This window comes from Aquarana catesbeiana, unplaced genomic scaffold, assembly GCF_042186555.1.
Source record: "Aquarana catesbeiana isolate 2022-GZ unplaced genomic scaffold, ASM4218655v1 unanchor233, whole genome shotgun sequence".
Taxonomy (NCBI): Eukaryota; Metazoa; Chordata; class Amphibia; order Anura; family Ranidae; genus Aquarana; species Aquarana catesbeiana.
In genome coordinates this window covers 374,008-393,257 of record NW_027362661.1, presented here as the reverse complement: position 1 = coordinate 393,257, position 19,250 = coordinate 374,008, and the positions used below count along the sequence as shown (strand labels likewise).

General features: G+C 45.2%; 1 protein-coding gene across 1 annotated transcript in view; it reads right to left on the bottom strand.

Annotated features, from left to right (window-relative positions):
• The window catches only part of LOC141121904 (uncharacterized), a 140,954-nt gene that overhangs the window by 65,799 nt on the left and 55,905 nt on the right, over positions 1–19,250 (bottom strand). Inside the window, exon 9 of the mRNA XM_073611660.1 lies at positions 14,606–15,406. Coding sequence (XP_073467761.1) covers positions 14,606–15,406 — 801 coding nt within the window. The remainder of the gene's footprint in view (positions 1–14,605; positions 15,407–19,250) is intronic.

Below are 19,250 nucleotides of genomic sequence, written 5' to 3'. Positions count from 1 at the left end.
CTACGGCAATTCGCGGGATTGCGCCGACCTGCCGCAGTGTAATGATAGTGGCTGGTCGGCAAGTGGTTAAAAAAAGCCACTGAAAACATCTAAGATTTGAGCTACATCCTGCGCCGTGTTCCCTGTAGGGCCCTGGATAGTTTCTATATATGATGCTCCCTGTTGTGACCGAGATATTACTGCTAGTAAGTGCACAGTGTTCTCCCCCTCCTCAAAGTACTTCTGTTGTGTAAAAAAACAAAATTTATTCTCAGCAGCTGTAAGGGTGACTTGTTGGTGTAGCGATTGGGCAGCCAACCAACTATGTTCCAAGGCAGGTGAAGGATTCGTAATATATTGTTCCTCCGCTGTACATGCTTCACTGAGCACAAGGGTTTCCCATTCCTTAGTGGCCGTTTTAATGTTGGAGATTTGTTTAATGATAAGCCCACAGACATGTGCCTTAAGGCCATCCCAAACCACCCCAGGGTCAGCCATACCCCTATTATAATAGAGGAAGGATTTCATCCCCTTAGGGAGAGGTTCTGTCGGTGGGAAGAGATTAAACCAGAAAGGGTTTACCTTCTATAATTTGGGACCAGTGTTACCCAAAACAACAATTTGTATTCTCAGTGGTGAGTGATCAGAGATATTTTGTGGGAGGTATTCTGCCATATGTATCAGACAGCGCCATAGATTTACTAAAGCAGAAATCTATACTGGATAGTCCCTTGTGTGAAGCAGAGTAACAAGAGTAACATTTTCGGTCAGGGAATCTATTCCTCCACACATCACATTATTACCCAACTCTGAGATCAATCTAGCAAATGGAGTAGAGCCCGCAGCACCGGTAAGCCCACCCCCACTCAATATAAATTTGTCTTTGTTTTTATCCAGAAGATTATTAAAATCTCCTACTGCCCATATAGGCCCGTTGGAGTGCGGTGCCATGAATATTGTCAGAAACCATGAAATCAAACCGGGACAGAAGTGCAGTTGTTTAATAATAAAAATAAAGAGAACAAGCATAGTCAAAACATAGCCAGAGTTCAGGAACTGGAACAGATTGTCAGACAAGGCAAACGTCCGGGAGCCAGAGATGAGCATAGTAAAACAGCAAGCGAGATCTGGAGCCAGAAGGGATGTCAGCCAAGCAAGTCTTTTAACAGGAATGCAGGAGAGCATCTCTGTGATGTTGACCAAGGCAAAGGCAGAGATCCTCTGGGCTGGACAGCTTAAGTAGGCAGGACTGACAAGCAGGATATCATCAACAGCTGAGTACCTGTGGAGAGATAGGAGCTGGCAATTAGCCGACAGCTGAGCGGCCAGCTCAGAGAAGGAAGGGCTGAGCCCAGCCCTGACAGTTATACCTTCCTTGGTCATCCACATGGGATTTGATCAAGTGAAAGGGAACATTGAGACAAGAATACTGACCCCTCTGGAATAAGCAGTGTGGGTGAAGTGAAACTGTGTCAAAAAACCCTGGTGACGAAGCAGCAAAAGGGTATTAGATTGAAGGTGTGTTTCCTGTAAACACACCACCACGTTAGGATATGGTTTTAGGGCAGAGAATAGTGTTACCCGTTTCCCACCATCATTCAACCCCTGCACATTCCAGGAAAGCAAGTCGTATTTAACCGCCATGAAAACTGACTTTGTTCATTGGCCCAGATGGGGGAGAGGTGCATCCCACACCCGGGTCATCTAGGAAAAGATAATACTGAGGCATACGTAGTTGTAACAATAATGGCGGTCTGAGGTCCAGGACCTTCCACGGGCCCCAGCTGAGAGTAGAGCAGGGGTGTACCCCTAGGGACATCATATAACAAAATAAAATGTCACATAGATAGGCAGTCACTATATAAATGTTGAGAACATACACTGTGATCGGCCATTGAGAGGCCCAGCATAGCCGGGCCATATGGCTCATCCATGAGGGTAAGTAGCTCAACCAAACCTGAACTTGGAGCCACATTCCCACAAAACTTGGGAGAAAGAAACTTAACTGTAAGAGTCCTCACGGGACAAATACCAATTGGGTCCCCAACGTCTCTGGGTAATCCGGTGTTCCAAAGGAGCTTGCCGTTCCAATAACAATAGTGGCAGTAAGTTAAACAGGAAAACAGAAGTTCTTTACCATCTTGCAGGAGTAAAAGCCAATAATGCAGGAAAGAAAGTATTCAGATTAGCAATACAGCCCAAATGGGCATGAAAAAGCTGATATTTAGATTGCCGCCAGTCTGTGTAGAAAATGCTCCTTGCGATCCAGCCATTCAAAAGCAGAATTCGGGTTGTCAAAGAAAATAGGATTTTTTTTTATAACAGCTTACCTGTAAAATCCTTTTCTTTTGATGTACATCACGGGACACAGAGCCTCAGTAATTACTGATGGGTTATATAGGGTATCACTAGGTAATTGGACACTGGTCACACCCTAAACAGGAAGTTCAACCCCCTATATAATCCCTCCCCTTACAGGGATACCTCAGTTTTTGTAGCAAAGCAATATAAGTGTATTAGAAGAGGGGCGGGACCTCTGTGTCCCGTGATGTACATCAAAAGAAAAGGATTTTACAGGTAAGCTGTTATAAAAAATCCTATTTTCTTTCTCGTACATCACGGGACACAGAGCCTCAGTAATTACTGATGGGATGTCCCAGAGCAATGCTACCTGAGGGGAGGGGAACCACAACCAAGTAGGGTGCAATCAGACCTGAGGACCCTGTACCGCTGGCTGCAGCACACTACGCCCAAAGGCGATATCCTCATGCCTTCTCACATCCACCTGATAGAATCTGGTGAATGTATGGACTGAAGACCAGGTTGCGGCCTTGCAGATTTGAGCCATAGAGGCCCGGTGATGCACCGCCCAAGAAGCACCAATAGCCCTTGTGGAGTGTGCCTTGATCTGAAATGGATTAATTTTCTGTTTCAAACCGTAGGCCTGAATAATCATTTGTCGAATCCATTTAGAAATGGTAGATTTTGACGCTGCCTGTCCTCTATTGGGACCTTCTGGCAGCACGAACAAAACATCCGTTTTGTGAACTTGAGCAGTTGCTTCCAGATAAGCTTTGACTGCTCTTACTACATCCAAAGATTGTAGGGACCATTCTTCCGAAGAACAGGGATCAGGAAAAAAGGAAGGCAGAACAATGTCTTGGTTTAGATGAAAATCTGAAACCACTTTCGGTAAAAAACTAGGATGAGGGCGCAATACCACTCTATCCTTGTGTATGATCAAATAAGGCTCTTTACAGGAAAGAGCTGCTAATTCTGACACTCTTCTAGCAGAAGAAATGGCTACCAGAAAAATTTATTTTCTTGTCAACAAGATTAAGGGAATCTGACGTATTGGTTCAAAAGGCTGTTTCTGTAAAACTGACAGAACCAAATTCAAGTCCCAGGGGTTTAGGGGTGCCTTAACCGGAGGATTAAGACGCGTCACCCCCTGCATAAAGTTTCCGACCAAAGAATGTGAAGCAAGCGGCCATTGAAACAATACTGATAAGGCCGAGACCTGACCCTTGATGGTACTCAAGGCCAGCTTCATCTCTAATCCCAATTGTAGAAATCAAGAATTCTACCTATCACATATTTTCTGGGATGCCAACCCCTGGATTCACACCAGGATACATAAGCTTTCCAGACTCTATGATAAATCATTCTGGAAGCTGGCTTCCTTGCATTGATCAAGGTAGATATCACAGGACCTAAAAGCCCATGACTCTTCAGAACGTGGGTTTCAATAGCCAAACCGTCAAATTTAGCGTTTGTAAGGCAGGATGGAACACTGGACCTTGAGATAACAGGTCTGGGCGTGACGGTAGGGTCCGCAGGGAACCCACCGTCATCTTTACTATTTCTGCATATCAAGTCCTCCTGGGCCAAGCGGGGGCTACCAGAAGTACTGACTTCCTTTCCTGCCTGATCCTGCGAAGGAGTCGTGGCAGTAGCAGAATAGGCGGGAATGCATAAATCAGTGAGAACCGATGCCACGGAATCACCAACGCATCCGTCCCGTCTGCAAGAGGATCCTTTGTCCTTGCCACAAATTTGCCCTTATGATTGATATAAGCCACTGCTGTGGCATTGTCGGACTGGATCCTGACTGGGCAACCCTGTAGCCTGAGAGTCCAGGCCTTTAGGGCTAGATATGCCGCACGGATCTCCAGAATGTTGATTGGTAGGGTCCTCTCGGTTTTGGACCATACCCCTTGGACCGCAGACTGTTCCAGAACTGCTCCCCAACCCGAAAGACTGGCATCCGTTATTACCACTGTCCAGGTGACCGGTAGAAAGGATTTCCCTTTCTGCAGGCTTTCGGGTATTAACCACCAATTGAGGCTCTGACGCACTGCATGAGACAGGTGCATTGGAAAATTTAATGCCTGAACCCTCTTGTTCCAGGCTGACAGGATACTGTGTTGCAACAGTCCTGAATGCAACTGAGCATAGGGAACTGCTTCGAACGAAGCTAACATCTTTCCCAGCCGCCTCCTACAAAGGCGGACAGAAGGACCCCTTTTTGGTCCTTACTACCAGAATCAGCTCCCTTAAGGCAGTGATCTTTGTCTGAGGTAAAAATACCTTCCCCTGGCTTGTATCTATGATCAGACCCAAATACTCCAGTCTTCTTACTGGTTTTAGGAAAGATCTTTCTAGGTTGAGGATCCAACCTAGGTGTTCCAGATACTTGACTGTGGTCCTCAAGTTTCCGTTCAAACAGGCTACCGACCGGTCTAAGAAGAGCAGGTCGTCTAGGTATGCTATGACAGTTATACCTTGAGCCCTTAATCTGGCCAGAGGAGGGGCCAAGATCTTTGTAAACACTCGAGGTGCAGTGGCTAGCCCGAAAGGCAGAGCCACAAACTGGAAATGGCGCCCTCCTATCTCGAAGCGCAGGAACTTCTGATGAGCAGGAAAAATGGGCACATGCAGATATGCATCTCTGATGTCTATCGATGCCAGAAATTCTCCTCCCTGCAGGATGGAGACTACTGTCCAAATCGATTCAATGCGAAAGGACCGAATCCTTAGGAATCGATTCTGATTCCTTAGATCCAGAATGGGTCTGACATCCCCATTTGGCTTTTGGACCGTAAAAAGGTTGGAACAGAAGCCCAATCCTTGATCCTTCGTGGGAACCACCATAATGACCTCTTGCGACAAAAGCTGCTCTAACGCTAGAAGGAGCGACTGCTTTTTATCTGGATCCCTGGGGACATTTGATCTGAGGAAACGAGGAGAGGGAAATTCTTGGAACTCCAGTTTGTAACCTAAGGTTACCGTGGAGATTACCCATCTGTCCTCGAAGTCCTCCTGCCAGAGCTTTGAGAACTGTAGCAGTCTTCCCCCCCACTTGAGTGAGCGGGGACACCCCTTCATAAAGAGGCCTTAGTGTCTTGTCTAGTAGACTTCTTCCCCAGGACTTTTTGTCCCTGGGGTTGACTCTTGTTTCTTGACCCAGACGGAGGAGGCCGTCGCAACTGCCTGGAGGCTAACGCCCCTGGCACTGGGGAAAGAGTCTGTTTGAAAGAGGGACGCTTACTCTTTTTCTTAACAGGTAAGAGAGTGCTTTTCCCACTAGAGATCCTTTGGATATAGTTATCCATGTCTTGTCTATGTTATAAGAAAAATAAGAGGTTGCGCTAATGCTAATAAAACATAGTGAATAATTTACAATGAAGAAAAATTCATATGGTGATCATAAATAAATCAATGTGCAGAACTTAGTGATAAAAAAGAAAAGTCCATAAAATGAAACATCAATTAAGTGTTATAAAAAATCCATAAAGTAAAACATCAGTAAAGTGTTATGAAACGTCCAAATCACCAACAATAGGTAAAAAAAAAAAAAAAAAAAGTCCAAGTGATAAAAAATGGAGATCTGTGACAGCAGGGAAGGGTCCACCACCAGATATGGAAGGGGTTGCTCCTTACCAGAAGGCCATGACCCCCCACTACAGAGGATCACAGCAAACAGAGATCTTTAAAGCCAAAATGGGAATTATCAGCAGTGTCCACCAGAGGTCATCTCGTCAGCAGCCACTCCAACGACCCGGGGCATAGATACCATAAAATAAAAGGGACTCACATAGTGTAAAACCACTTACATTTAATAAAATAGATTAAAATACAGATGTACACTTACAGAGTGTCAATGGATAAACAGCCTTAAGTCCGGCTCCGTGGCCACCGGAGCTCGGACAAACCCGTCCTACTGGGAAGCAACTCGCTTGGGGGTGACGTCAGCGCCTCATCTGGCTCCGCCCTACGCGTTTCGTGACATCATCACGTCTTCCAGGGGCACAGGCGGCGCGCTGCGTCACCCGCCTTAAGTAATGCCGGATGGGACCAAGCCTCGCCTTGGATCGCTGTACACGATGGACCGCCGCGCACACTTCCGGTATCCAAGTGCGCTCCACAGTGCAAGCGACCAACGGAGACCACACAGCCCAGACAGCACATTCAAATCGATGCATGTCTATAAAATATTGTACATTAAACAACTGCCCAACATGGTGCCTAGTGCAGGATGAATCCCATATCCAATATATATACACATATATGCACAATTCAACACAAAGAGGACAGAACATACTAAAATGAAAAAATATAAAAATAAAAATAAAAAATCCCTCCAATTCATACCGCCATAGACTCTCCAATCAACAACAAACGATCTGGGTTGAAAAGATTGGACCAATCAACAACAAACGATCTGGGTTGAATAGGTTGGGCCAATCGGGGCCATGGACCAACCGAGTCTCAATAAAGTTAGAGGGGGGCTAGTAAGGGGCCAATAAAGGCCTCTAAAAGAGGGGTTGGTGTGGGGCCAATAAAGGCCTCCAACCTAATCCCATCTTCTGCGAACGACAGCGCCAGAAGGCGTATGTGGTTCTCCCTAGTGATCAGAGGAAGAAGTGAACTTTAACCAATATAAAAATAAAAAATAGCACAACATAAGTTACAAAATAAAACTCATTTACTCCAGGTGGTTAGATAGGAACTAGAGCGGAGGGGGTCCTCAAAAAAACCAATATCCGGTGGCTCTAACACAATCTAGTGATTCCAAAATTGTTCCTCTCTATCTTAAACACCGGAGTGGTTGAGCCGGAAGTGGAGTATTGTGATGGTTGTAGTCACCAACCAACTTCACTTAATGGATAGCACCATCTAGTGGATATGTCAGAAAATACAACAAAATCCATATTCTAAATGGAAATATCAAAATATATCCCACTATCTAACCACCTGGAGTAAATGAGTTTTATTTTGTAACTTATGTTGTGCTATTTTTTATTTTTATATTGGTTAAAGTTCACTTCTTCCTCTGATCACTAGGGAGAACCACATACGCCTTCTGGCGCTGTCGTTCGCAGAAGATGGGATTAGGTTGGAGGCCTTTATTGGCCCCACACCAACCCCTCTTTTAGAGGCCTTTATTGGCCCCTTACTAGCCCCCCTCTAACTTTATTGAGACTCGGTTGGTCCATGGCCCCGATTGGCCCAACCTATTCAACCCAGATCGTTTGTTGTTGATTGGTCCAATCTATTCAACCCAGATCGTTTGTTGATTGGAGAGTCTATGGCGGTATGAATTGGAGGGATTTTTTATTTTTATTTTTATATTTTTTCATTTTAGTATGTTCTGTCCTCTTTGTGTTGAATTGTGCATATATGTGTATATATATTGGATATGGGATTCATCCTGCACTAGGCACCATGTTGGGCAGTTGTTTAATGTACAATATTTTATAGACATGCATCGATTTGAATGTGCTGTCTGGGCTGTGTGGTCTCCGTTGGTCGCTTGCACTGTGGAGCGCACTTGGATACCGGAAGTGTGCGCGGCGGTCCGTGCGGTCCATCGTGTACAGCGATCCAAGGCGAGGCTTGGTCCCATCCGGCATTACTTAAGGCGGGTGACGCAGCGCGCCGCCTGTGCCCCTGGAAGACGTGATGATGTCACGAAACGCGTAGGGCGGAGCCAGACGACGCGTTGACGTCACCCCCAAGCGAGTTGCTTCCCAGTAGGACGGGTTTGTCCGAGCTCCGGTGGCCACGGAGCCGGACTTAAGGCTGTTTATCCATTGACACTCTGTAAGTGTACATCTGTATTTTAATCTATTTTATTAAATGTAAGTGGTTTTACACTATGTGAGTCCCTTTTATTTTATGGTATCTATGCCCCGGGTCGTTGGAGTGGCTGCTGACGAGATGACCTCTGGTGGACACTGCTGATAATTCCCATTTTGGCTTTAAAGATCTCTGTTTGCTGTGATCCTCTGTAGTGGGGGGTCATGGCCTTCTGGTAAGGAGCAACCCCTTCCATATCTGGTGGTGGACCCTTCCCTGCTGTCAGAGATCTCCATTTTTTTATCACTTGGACTTTTTTTTTTTTTTTTACCTATTGTTGGTGATTTGGATGTTTCATAACACTTTACTGATGTTTTACTTTATGGATTTTTTATAACACTTAATTGATGTTTCATTTTATGGACTTTTCTTTTTTATCACTAAGTTCTGCACATTGATTTATTTATGATCACCATATGAATTTTTCTTCATTGTAAATTATTCACTATGTTTTATTAGCATTAGCGCAACCTCTTATTTTTCTTATGCTTATTTACAATTGATGTTTTTGTGAGGATTGCTGCTTTTCACAGTATTCTATTTACATTGGGTTTTTAGCGCAGTTTCTTTCACCATTTTCCTATACTTGTCTATGTTATGTCTTCTCCAAACAACCTTGCACCACGAAATGGAAACCCAGCCAGAAGCTTCTTACATGGTGCTTCAACTGACCAATTTTTCAACCATAAGATTCTACGCATATGCACCAACCCAAGTGAAAGTCGAGAGGTTTGCCTGATAGAATCTCTGATGGCGTCAACAGCAAAACATAAGGCCGCTGGAAGGTTAGCCAACCCCTGGGCCTGCTGTTCAGGTAAAACTTTGATGACCTGCTTAACATGGTCTCTTAAGTATTGACAGACTCCGATCGCTGCCACTGCAGGTTGAGCTAATGAACCTGCTAAGGAGAAAACATCCTTCAACAGGGATTCCATCTTTTTATCCACAGAATCCCTGAGCATCTGAGCATTGTCTACAGGACAAGTCAGACTTTTATTCACGGAGGAAATGGCGGTGTCAACAGCCGGTATCCCCCACATCTTTATAAACTTTTCTTCCATAGGATAAAGTGTTGAAAACTTTTTCGGAGGAAAAAAACGTTTATCTGGGTGATCCCACTCAGAATAAATGAGCTTTTCAAGTAAATTATGAACAGGAAAAGCATGTGCTGTTTGAGGAGGCTTCAGTGACCCCAAAGAAGAAGAGGGTTCTTTAACTGATTCAGATACGGGCAACTTAAATGTGGAGCGGACCAATCCAGCAAGGATCTGCACTAAGACCTTCTCATCCCGAGAAGCCGAAGAGGGCCCCTCTCCACCTGATTCCTCAGAGGAGGAATCATCCGTCCCATCCTGATCCTCTGAAAGGGATTCTTCTCCCCTATCCCAGAGCTCCTCTGCCTGAGGGTCCTGGGAAACAGAGAAAGACCTAGTGCGTTTTCCTCCACTGAGTGAAGATGCAATTACGGCCATTAATCTTTCCTCTAAACCATTAATGGTTGAGGAAAAAACCTCCTGCGTAATGGATACAGGGGCTGAAGTGCCAGAAGCAGGTGTAGCCCCTGACCCCAACGGCTCTCCCTGGCTAGCCGTCCCTGGCCCCTCGGGGGGGAAGGTGCTGCAGAAAGGGGGTCCTCAGAACCTGAAGGAGATCCCCTAGAGCCTCTGGTTCTTGGGGTATTTGAACCTCCTTCTTCCCATAGTGCAAAGCAACAAGGTGGAGGTATCACAAAAAAATGAACACTGACTGCTGAGCGATGTAGTCCAGAAACAGCCCTGCTACCAATGCCCAGTCTAGTGTTTCCTTAGTAAATGCTGCCTAGGAGAATGCCTGTGTCCCACCTTACATGCGACCGTCAGCTCTGTGTCCCTCCAAAGGCTTGTGTGCACCTGTAAAGTGTGCCTCTTATAGCCTTGCAGCCGGCAATGTGGGAGTCTGAGCACGCTGGACGCTGCGCTGATGCTCCGCCCCCCTCTACGGCCCCCCCTCGGTTTTTCAAAAAACCATGCGCTTCCCGCGCGAGCCGACCCTCCGGGACCAACGTGGAGGGAAGGCTGGGGGTGGAGGAGGAAGGAGAGAGGCCGGCAGTGATGGGGCCTGCACATGGCAATGGCGGTGATAGTGCGGTATACTACCGCCTCACAGACCACCTGTGGCCCCCCCCTATTTTGAGGGGAATATCCCAGAGGAGAGCCCCCCATCCCATCCTATCTGGAGCTCGGCTGGAGGAGCTTTTGCAGCGTGAACATCGAGACAGACAATCAAGCATGAGAAGGTATGTGCTCTTGGCAGCCCCCGGTGGCGACAATAGGCATAGCATGCATTTACTTAAAGGAGAAACCTACTAGAATTAAAAAATTCTGTGGAATCTCCTTTACCTTATCCAGCTGCAGGGTTCTATTTATACAGACCCAATCTTCACCTCTCACGGTGGGCTCCGTTTTGGAAAACCTTCAGAGACTGGGGCCCCCTACGGATAGGGGGATCCGCAGTTCTGGGCCTGTAAAGCACCAGGCCAGAAATAAGGCAAGAAAAACCATTTTCTGAAATGCGGGGTCCAGCTCTCTAAAAAGAGGAAGCGTTACAGGTAAAACCTCATTTCTTTGGACACGAGGCTCGGGTACCATCCAATTCAGCCTAGAAAGGAAACCTTGAAATGAATCCGGTTCACCTGGTTGCCCCAGTATAGGATATCAGATATTCCCTTTGGAGCTCAGCACAGGACATCTTTACACGTCCAACACCTAAGACACTGGCGTAAAAACTGAGGTATCTCTTTAAGGGGAGGGATTATATAGGGGGTTGAACTTCCTGTTTAGGGTGTGACCAGTGTCCAATCACCTAGTGATACCCTATATAACCCATCAGTAATTACTGAGGCTCTGTGTCCCGTGATGTACGAGAAAGAAATGGGTTTTGTTGTTTGCAGCCACGCGCAGTCGAGCCGGGTATAACATGGCGTAGGTGACATCATAAGCGCTTTTTAACCTATGTGACTTTCGCCCTCCGGCATTGTACTACAGCCGAAAAGTCAGGATAAAACGATATCCGGACATCGTCAATTTTCATTGCCTCTCCTTTGCTTCGAGCCAAGTGTAGGATAGCATCTCTATCTTTAAAGTTCAGTAGTTTGAACAGGAACGGTCTGGGTGGTTCACCAGGGTGGGAGACCTTGCAGGCACCCTGTGGGCCCGTTCCACTGGGAACATGCAGGAAAATGATTCCATGCTGAATGTTTCTGTAAGCCAGTTCTCAATAAACACAACAGGGTTTTTCCCCTCGGCCCTTTCCGGTATTCCCACAACTCTGATATTATTTCTTCGCAGTCTATTCTCCATGTCTTCTAATTTGGCTGTGTGGGCTGTAGTTAGTGATTGCACATGGTTCACATCACGCTGCAATGGTGCCATATCATTCTCCACAGTGCTCATGCGGCCCTCCAGAGCAGCCGTACGCTCCCTCAGCTTTTGCATGTCCTATCTGACTAGGGCTATTTCCATTTTTAGACCCTTAACTTCAGAGGTCAATGTATAATGACTCCATTTTTATTTTTCTACTGCTATCAATGGCCAACACGATACAACACTTCATCCATGTCTTTGGTGATCTCTGATCTCCTTATGAACATTTTAGCCCTGCTGCGGGCAAGCAAGGAACAGGTTTACTTATCAAATGGAAGCATTCGGGTGGCTGAGCGAATGTTTCCACACACCCCGGTAAATTGCCCCCACCCTGACACACACCCACTATGTATACCAGGCTCCTCTTGGCCATCTGTGGACCCGGGACCAGCATTGCGGGTGATGATGGGTAGAGGGGAGGGAGAAGAGAGGACACACATCCGCTCTCCTCCCCTTCTTGTTCCTGACCTGGAAGTGACATGTATGACATCACTTCCGGGTCCCTGTTGACAGTTTCCCAGCTATCAAGGTCAGGAAAGAATGTAACGCAGTGTGATTTGCATTACATTCAGTGGAGCACAGGGGAGACATTGGGGTCTTTTAGACTCTGGATGTCTCATTAAAGAGAACCTGTCACCAAAAAATCTTCACATAGGGCACTTTTTGTCGTCTATGTCAGTGTTTCTCAACCTTTTTCAGTCAAGGCACCGTCCGAAATTATGAACAGTCTTGAGGCGCCCCAATCTAAAATGTAAAAACTATTCTAATAGTTCTAAATAAAGCAACAGCATCAACACACGTAGGACTCCCAAAGTCATAAGTGATTTATTCTTCCAAAGCACACGTTTGCTAACTGGTACTGACTAGTATTCCAATGTTTCTTTTCTCCCTCAGTTTTTATCCATTGCTCGGCTAATGAGACCCCAAAACTGATGGAGAGGCAAGGGAGGGTCACACAAGGATGATATTCAGGCAACTGACAGCCTCCTTATCAACGCATGATGTCATTGGTCATGTGGGTTTGTGTAACTAAAAGGCTTCATTCACCCACCAGCATGTATACAATTTTGGGGCAATTGTTTGGAATTTCGCCAAGGCACCCTTGAACAAACCTCAAGGCACCTCTATGTGATGAAAAAATTATTTTTTTTTAAATGGTATAAAATGAAATTTAAATCCAGGCACATAACTCCTCCCCCCAAAAAATCTGGGGCCCGCCCCCACATATGCGCATGTACAAACATAAACTCACACATTGGGGCACCTACGCCTAAAAACGTTGATTGCGATACACGTTACATATCGCCGCGCACACCGGAATGAGAGCAATACTTCTATCACCTGAACTCCTCCATAACACTAAATTGATGACATATAGGGGGGCTTTTAAAGCATCGCCTATAGAAAATATAGGGTACTGAAGTCTGTCACCATTTCACAGACACACAAGCAAATTTAAGGTTTAACATGTTGGGTATCTATTTACTCGGTGCAACCTCAGGTTTTATATTTTACTAAAAAATTGGGCAATTTATTGTTTTCGTGCCTCCCTGAAATTCCTTTTAGTGCGTTTTTTACTGAATTTTGTTTCCTAGACGTTTGCAGAAATATCGCGTGACATAAAAAATTGTAACTACCACTATTTTATTCTCTAGGGTGTCTGCTTTCAGAAAATATATCATGTTTTGGGGGTTTTATATAAGTATTGTTCCATTGCGTCCGTGTGCCTCATGTAAAGTCCCGCCCTTTGCTTTCCTTTCTAGGTTTTATATAATCTTCAGGCCTAAAATGATTTTTTAACTCCATCCCGCACGGCCTCTAGCAGAATGACGGCCAGGCAGGGGGGTCCATTATCCTGAAGAATATGTCCAGAAGAATAAGCCGCTTGGGCGCACGGCGATCAGGGGGTGCAGTGAGTCGCTCTAACACACAGCATCTCCAATCTCGGCAAAGAGCCTATGACGTAGGACCCTTACCATGTGATCAGCTGTGTCCAATCAAAGCTAATCACATCGTAACCAGGAAGTGCCGGTTATCGGCTTTCCTTTATTCATGCTGACCAGGCATGAGTAGAGGAGAGCCGATAGGCGGCTCCCCTGACGGGGGGGATATGCACTGATATTCAGCATTGATTATCAGTACAGGCCCATCAGCGATGATCGCCAGTGATGACCACCACCACCCACCAGGTATGCTATTCAGTGCTTATAAGGGATCCTTGTCAGTACCTCCTCATCAGTGTCCATCAGTGAAGGAGAAAACTTACTTATTTACAAAATTGTATAAGAGAAACAAAAAAAATACTTTTTTTTTCAGAATTTTGTCTTTTTTTAATTTGTAGCACAAAAAAATAAAAATGCCAGAGATGATCAAATACCACCAAAAGAAAGCTATATTTGTGGGAAATAAAATAAAAATGTCATATGGGTACAGTGTTACATACAAAGAGTGAGAGCGCTAACAGCTGAAAATTGACCTGGGCAGAAAGGGGGTGAAAGTGTCTGGTATTGAAGTGGTTAAACAAGTGGGCAAAAAAAAAAAAACGCAAAAATGAGCTCTGGCTGTGAAAGGTTTCACCTTCGGGAACATGTCCCTGTTCCTGCAGCGGCTCAACGATCCGAGTCCTCTGTGTGACCGCAGTCACGGCTGTCACTTTATGAAAAGAGCGCGGCCGTGCCATTCATTCACAGAGTTCTGTCCTTTGCCGATGTCGGCTTGTAGTTTTCAATGAACTCCCACACCACTGCTGAGCTCTCTGGTAGATGAGGAAAAAGGAGATTGTCATAAGGGACAAGGAGATTGGGACCCCGGTTTAGTCCCTCAGACAAGTCATTTTTTCACGAAATACTCACACTCCTTGAACTGTTTCTTACATGATGAAGATCAGCTATGGAGTATATCTGAGGTGTATATCAGGGTGTGCTTCTTCCCCACATGAGAGCTGTGATGTCCAACAACATTCATATAGAAGACATTTCCCGCACTTAAGGCACTAATACACCTCGAGGGTTGTGTGGGATCCCTGATGTACAGGAAGACAGGACTTCAGTGAGAAACAATTCCCTCACTCAGGACAGGAATACGGCTTTTCCCCTGTGTGAGATCTCTGATGTGAGTAAAGATTGGACTTCCGTGAAAAACATTTTCCGCACTCAGGACAGGAATACAGCTTCTGCCCCGTGTGAGATCTCTGATGTCTACAAAGATTGAACTTCTGTGAATAACATTTCCCGCACTCAAGACAGGAATATGGCTTCTGCCGTGTGTAAGATCTCTGATGTGTATAAAGTTTAGACTTCTGTGAAAAACATTTCCCGCACTCAAGACAGGAATATGGCTTCTGCCGTGTGTAAGATCTCTGATGTGTATAAAGTTTAGACTTCTGTGAAAAACATTTCCCGCACTCAGGACAGGAATATGGCTTCTGCCATGTGTGAGATCTCTGATGTTTGGAAAGATAAGACTTTGCTGAAAAACATTTCCCGCACTCAGGACAGGAATATGGCTTTTCACCCGTGTGAAATCTCTGATGTGTGTAAAGACTGGACTGCGCTGAAAAGCTTTTTCCGCACTCAGGACAGGAATACGGCTTCTCCCCTGTGTGAGATCTTTTATGAACAGCAAGATTATATTTAGAATGGAAACACTTCCCGCACTCAGTACAGAAATACGGCTTCTCCCCTGTGTGCAATCTCTGATGTGTGTCTAGACTGGACTTCTGTGAAAAACATTTCCCGCACTCAGGACAGAAATACGGCTTCTCTCCTGTGTGAGATCTCCGATGTCTGGAAAGATGGGACTTCTGTGAAAAACATTTCCCGCACTCAGGACAGGAATGTGGCTTCTCCCCTGTGTGGGATCTTTTATGCACATTAAGATCATGTCTGGAAAGATGGGACTTCTGTGAAAAACATTTCCCGCGCTCAGGACAGGAATGTGGCTTCTCCCCTGTGTGGGATCTTTTATGCATATTAAGATCAGATTTAAAACGGAAACACTTCCTGCACTCAGGACAGGAAAACCTCTTCTCTGTTGGAAGGACGGCACCGTCCCTCACAGTCTGAGGTTCCTCAGGATAAGAGGAATACGATGGTCCATCTACACTGTGTGGTGCTGGATGGACATTTGAGGTAGTCGGGTTTTCTCCTGGACTATACTGTGTGATGTCCTCATCTTCTACTTTACAGTCTGGAGACAAAGTGAGACAATCCTCTGAGGTTTTCCTCATCTCCCGTCCATCTACTAAAATAGAAATAAAAAGATTATTACTAGACATGAGCAGATTGGTTCCCCTAAACCAGGACTCCGCCCACATCAGGCAGCTTTGTCTCTGAGGATCTTACAATTCCCCCCTCAAGGTAACTAGTAAATGGGTCCTCTGTAGGGCGGCAACTAATGATTATTTTCATAATTGATTTGTTGGCCAAATATTATTTTGATTATTTGGATAAAAACCTCAAAAAAAGGTTGGTGTAAATTTAATTAATATTCTTGAATATCTATATACAGCGGTAAATAAAAATATCCATATATATAGCTGGATATTTAATCCACTCTGAGAATAACAGACAGATAGATGTATTATTAGAGGGTGAATCTGCTACATATCAGAATCAGAGATTCAACATTATTAAAATGTAAAAAAGATGTAAAACGCTGTTTTGCAGATGATCAGACAGTAGTGTATTATAATATGATGGATGTCAGACTCCCTTGTCATAGACAGGTAGGTAGGTATATGCAAGTTATTGTTTTTCCATGTATAGAACAATACCACAGCAAAATGACATTTCTAAAGGAAAAAGTCATTTAAAACTGATTGCGGCTGTAATGAATTGTTGGGTCTCGGCAATATAGATAAAACTTATTGAAAAGAAACAGCATGGGTTCCCCCCCAGTCCATTACCAGGCCCTTTGGGTCTGGTATGAATATTAAGGGGAACCCCGAACCAAAAATGTAAAAAATAAATTGCGTGGGGGTCCCCCCAAAATCCATACCAGGCCCTTCAGGTCTGGTATGGAAATTAAGGGGAACCCTGTGATAAATTAAAAAAAAATGGCTTAGGGGTCCCCCCCAAAATCCATACCAGACCCTTCAGGTCTGGTATGGGAAGGGTCTGGTATGGATTTTAAGAGGAACCCTGCGCCCAAAAAAAGAAAGAAAATGGCATAGGGGTCCCACCCAAAATCCATACCAGACCCTTATCCGAGCACGCAACCATGCAGGCCGCAGGAAAAGGGGGGGGGATGAGAGAGCGCCCCCCCTCCTGAACCGTACCAGGCCACATGCCCTCCATGGGGATGATGCTTTGGAGTAGCCCCCCAAAGCACCTTGTCCCCATGTTGATGGAGACAAGGGCCTCATCCCCACAACCCTTGCCCGGTGGTTGTGGGGGTGTGCGGGCAGGGGGGCTTATTGGAATCTGGAAGCCCCCTTTAACAAGGGGACCCCCAGATCCTGGCCTCCCCCCATGTGAATTGGTAACGGGTACATTGTACCCCTACCATTTCACAAAAAAAGTATCAAAAATAGTAAAAATGACAGGAGACACTTTGGGACAAGTCCTTTATTAAAAGATGAAAAAATAAAAATGTCCCACAATGTAGGTCCATCTCACGCCGCCCGTTGAGCCGAAAAAAAGAAAAAAAAAAGCCCCAACATTGGAGGCTCCCGCCGAGTGACGCTTCTTCTCGATGACAGCTGTTATATAGCTGAGGGCAGGGCCACTTGGCGTAAACGGGCGACCCCGCCTTCCTCTGACGTCACGTGGCGTTCAGGAGGGGAGGTGCTCTCTCGTCCACCCCTCTTTTCCTGTGGCCTGCAAGGTCTGGTATGGATTTTGGGGGGACCCCTATGCCATTTTTTTTTTTGGCACAGGGTTCTCCTTAAAATCCATACCAGAACTTAAGTGTCTGGTATGGATTTTGGGGGGACCCATACGCCATTTTTTTTTTGGCGCAGGGTTCCCCTTAATTTCCATACCAGATCTGAAGGGACTGGTATGGATTTTGGGGGGGCCCCCACGCAATTTAACAGTGTTCGTCTAAATTTTTTGCCTGTTCGCATGTTCTGGTGCGAATTGAACCATGGGGTGTTTTCCCCATCCTGTATTCTAAGGATGAGCCAAACAGATCAGGAAAGTGACCAGGGTATTACAGGCTGATATCACCCAGTCCCCGCCCTACTCTGGACCAATCAGTGAGCAGTATAGGTGGAGGAATGTATTTAATGTTAATGACCCACCTGTGCTGATCTCTGTAGGAGTGTCCTCCTCTATAAATGTATCCTTTTTTCCATTCTCCTCCATAGACTGCTGATCATCCCTCACATACCTCTCTTCTTCTTCTCCTTTAACCTCAAATTCTATATCGATTGGATCTCCACTCTAAATCAAGAAAATATCATTTATAAGATATAAGCTTTAATAATGTGACACCACATAAAAAATCCACACTTTGTCTCCATGAGTCTGTGTTTTTATAAGCTCCGTCCCACCAACCTTGAGGTAACAGTGAGGGATGGTGTGATCTTCCTGTGTGGAATCCCGGGAATACAGTGGGTGGGGACATCTCTCTGGTGGGTTCCTGGTATTAGGTGGCTCCATTAAATCCTTGTGTCCTTCTGAAAACTCCTCCATCACTCCATACTCCTCACCCTCCCCTTTATACTCTTCTTTAACATCAATATTATCATCCCCAAGGTTTCCATTCTGAATATATAATAAAACATTCATTGTAACAAACATGTTGTGTATAAATTATAACTACAAATAATTGTCAATCATCTACCTGATGACGGTGAGGGATGGTGTGATCTTCCTGTGTGGAATCCCGGGAATACAGAGGACGGGGACATCTCTCTGGTGGGTTTCTGTAGCTGGATGACTCCACCATGGTGTCCTGGTACAGATCTTTGTGCACTTTTAGAAACACGGACTCCTCCATCACTCCATCCTCATCATCCTCCTCTTTTATCTCTTCTTTAACTTCAACTTGAGAATCTCTTAGGTTTCCACTCTGAATATAGAATAAAAATGACATCACTTGAAACAATGCAGATAATGTACAGATCCTAACGATACTATCAGTGATTGTTCCTCATCTACCTGATGATGGTGAGGGATGGTGTGATCTTCCTGTGTGGAATCCCGGGAATACAGAGGACGGGGACATCTCTCTGGTGGGTTCCCATTACTGGATCCATCTGTAGGAAACACCTCCATACTGTTCTCTCCTTTACAATAAAGTCTCCTCTTACCCAGTGATGTGAGGGGCAGCTGATGGTCCATCATGATGTCCTTCCCAGCACCACTCACGTCTCCTGTCAGCAGCTCAATGATCTCTCTGGTGACTTCTATAATCTTCTTATTTCTCTATTATATCAGGGAGGGAGGTGGAGGCAATGTGATTATCATAGGATCTCCAGACTTCACAGGAGTAAAACTCTAGATTTGAACACATATAGTAAAATCAAATGACATTTCCAGAATCCTCCTCACCTCACCAATCAGGCCTCCATTTTTATCAAAACCCCACTGGGATATAATTTACCAAGACTGGGCCCCCCACTCTGTAGGTTAAAAATAGGATTTTTTCATCATACTTACCTGTAAAATCCTTTTCTTTGAGTACATCATGTGACACAGAGTTAGGCTAATATTCATTACCTGCTGGGTTATACTTCATCTCTGGTAGACCAAATGTGTTTAGACAGGAAGCGATCCCCTG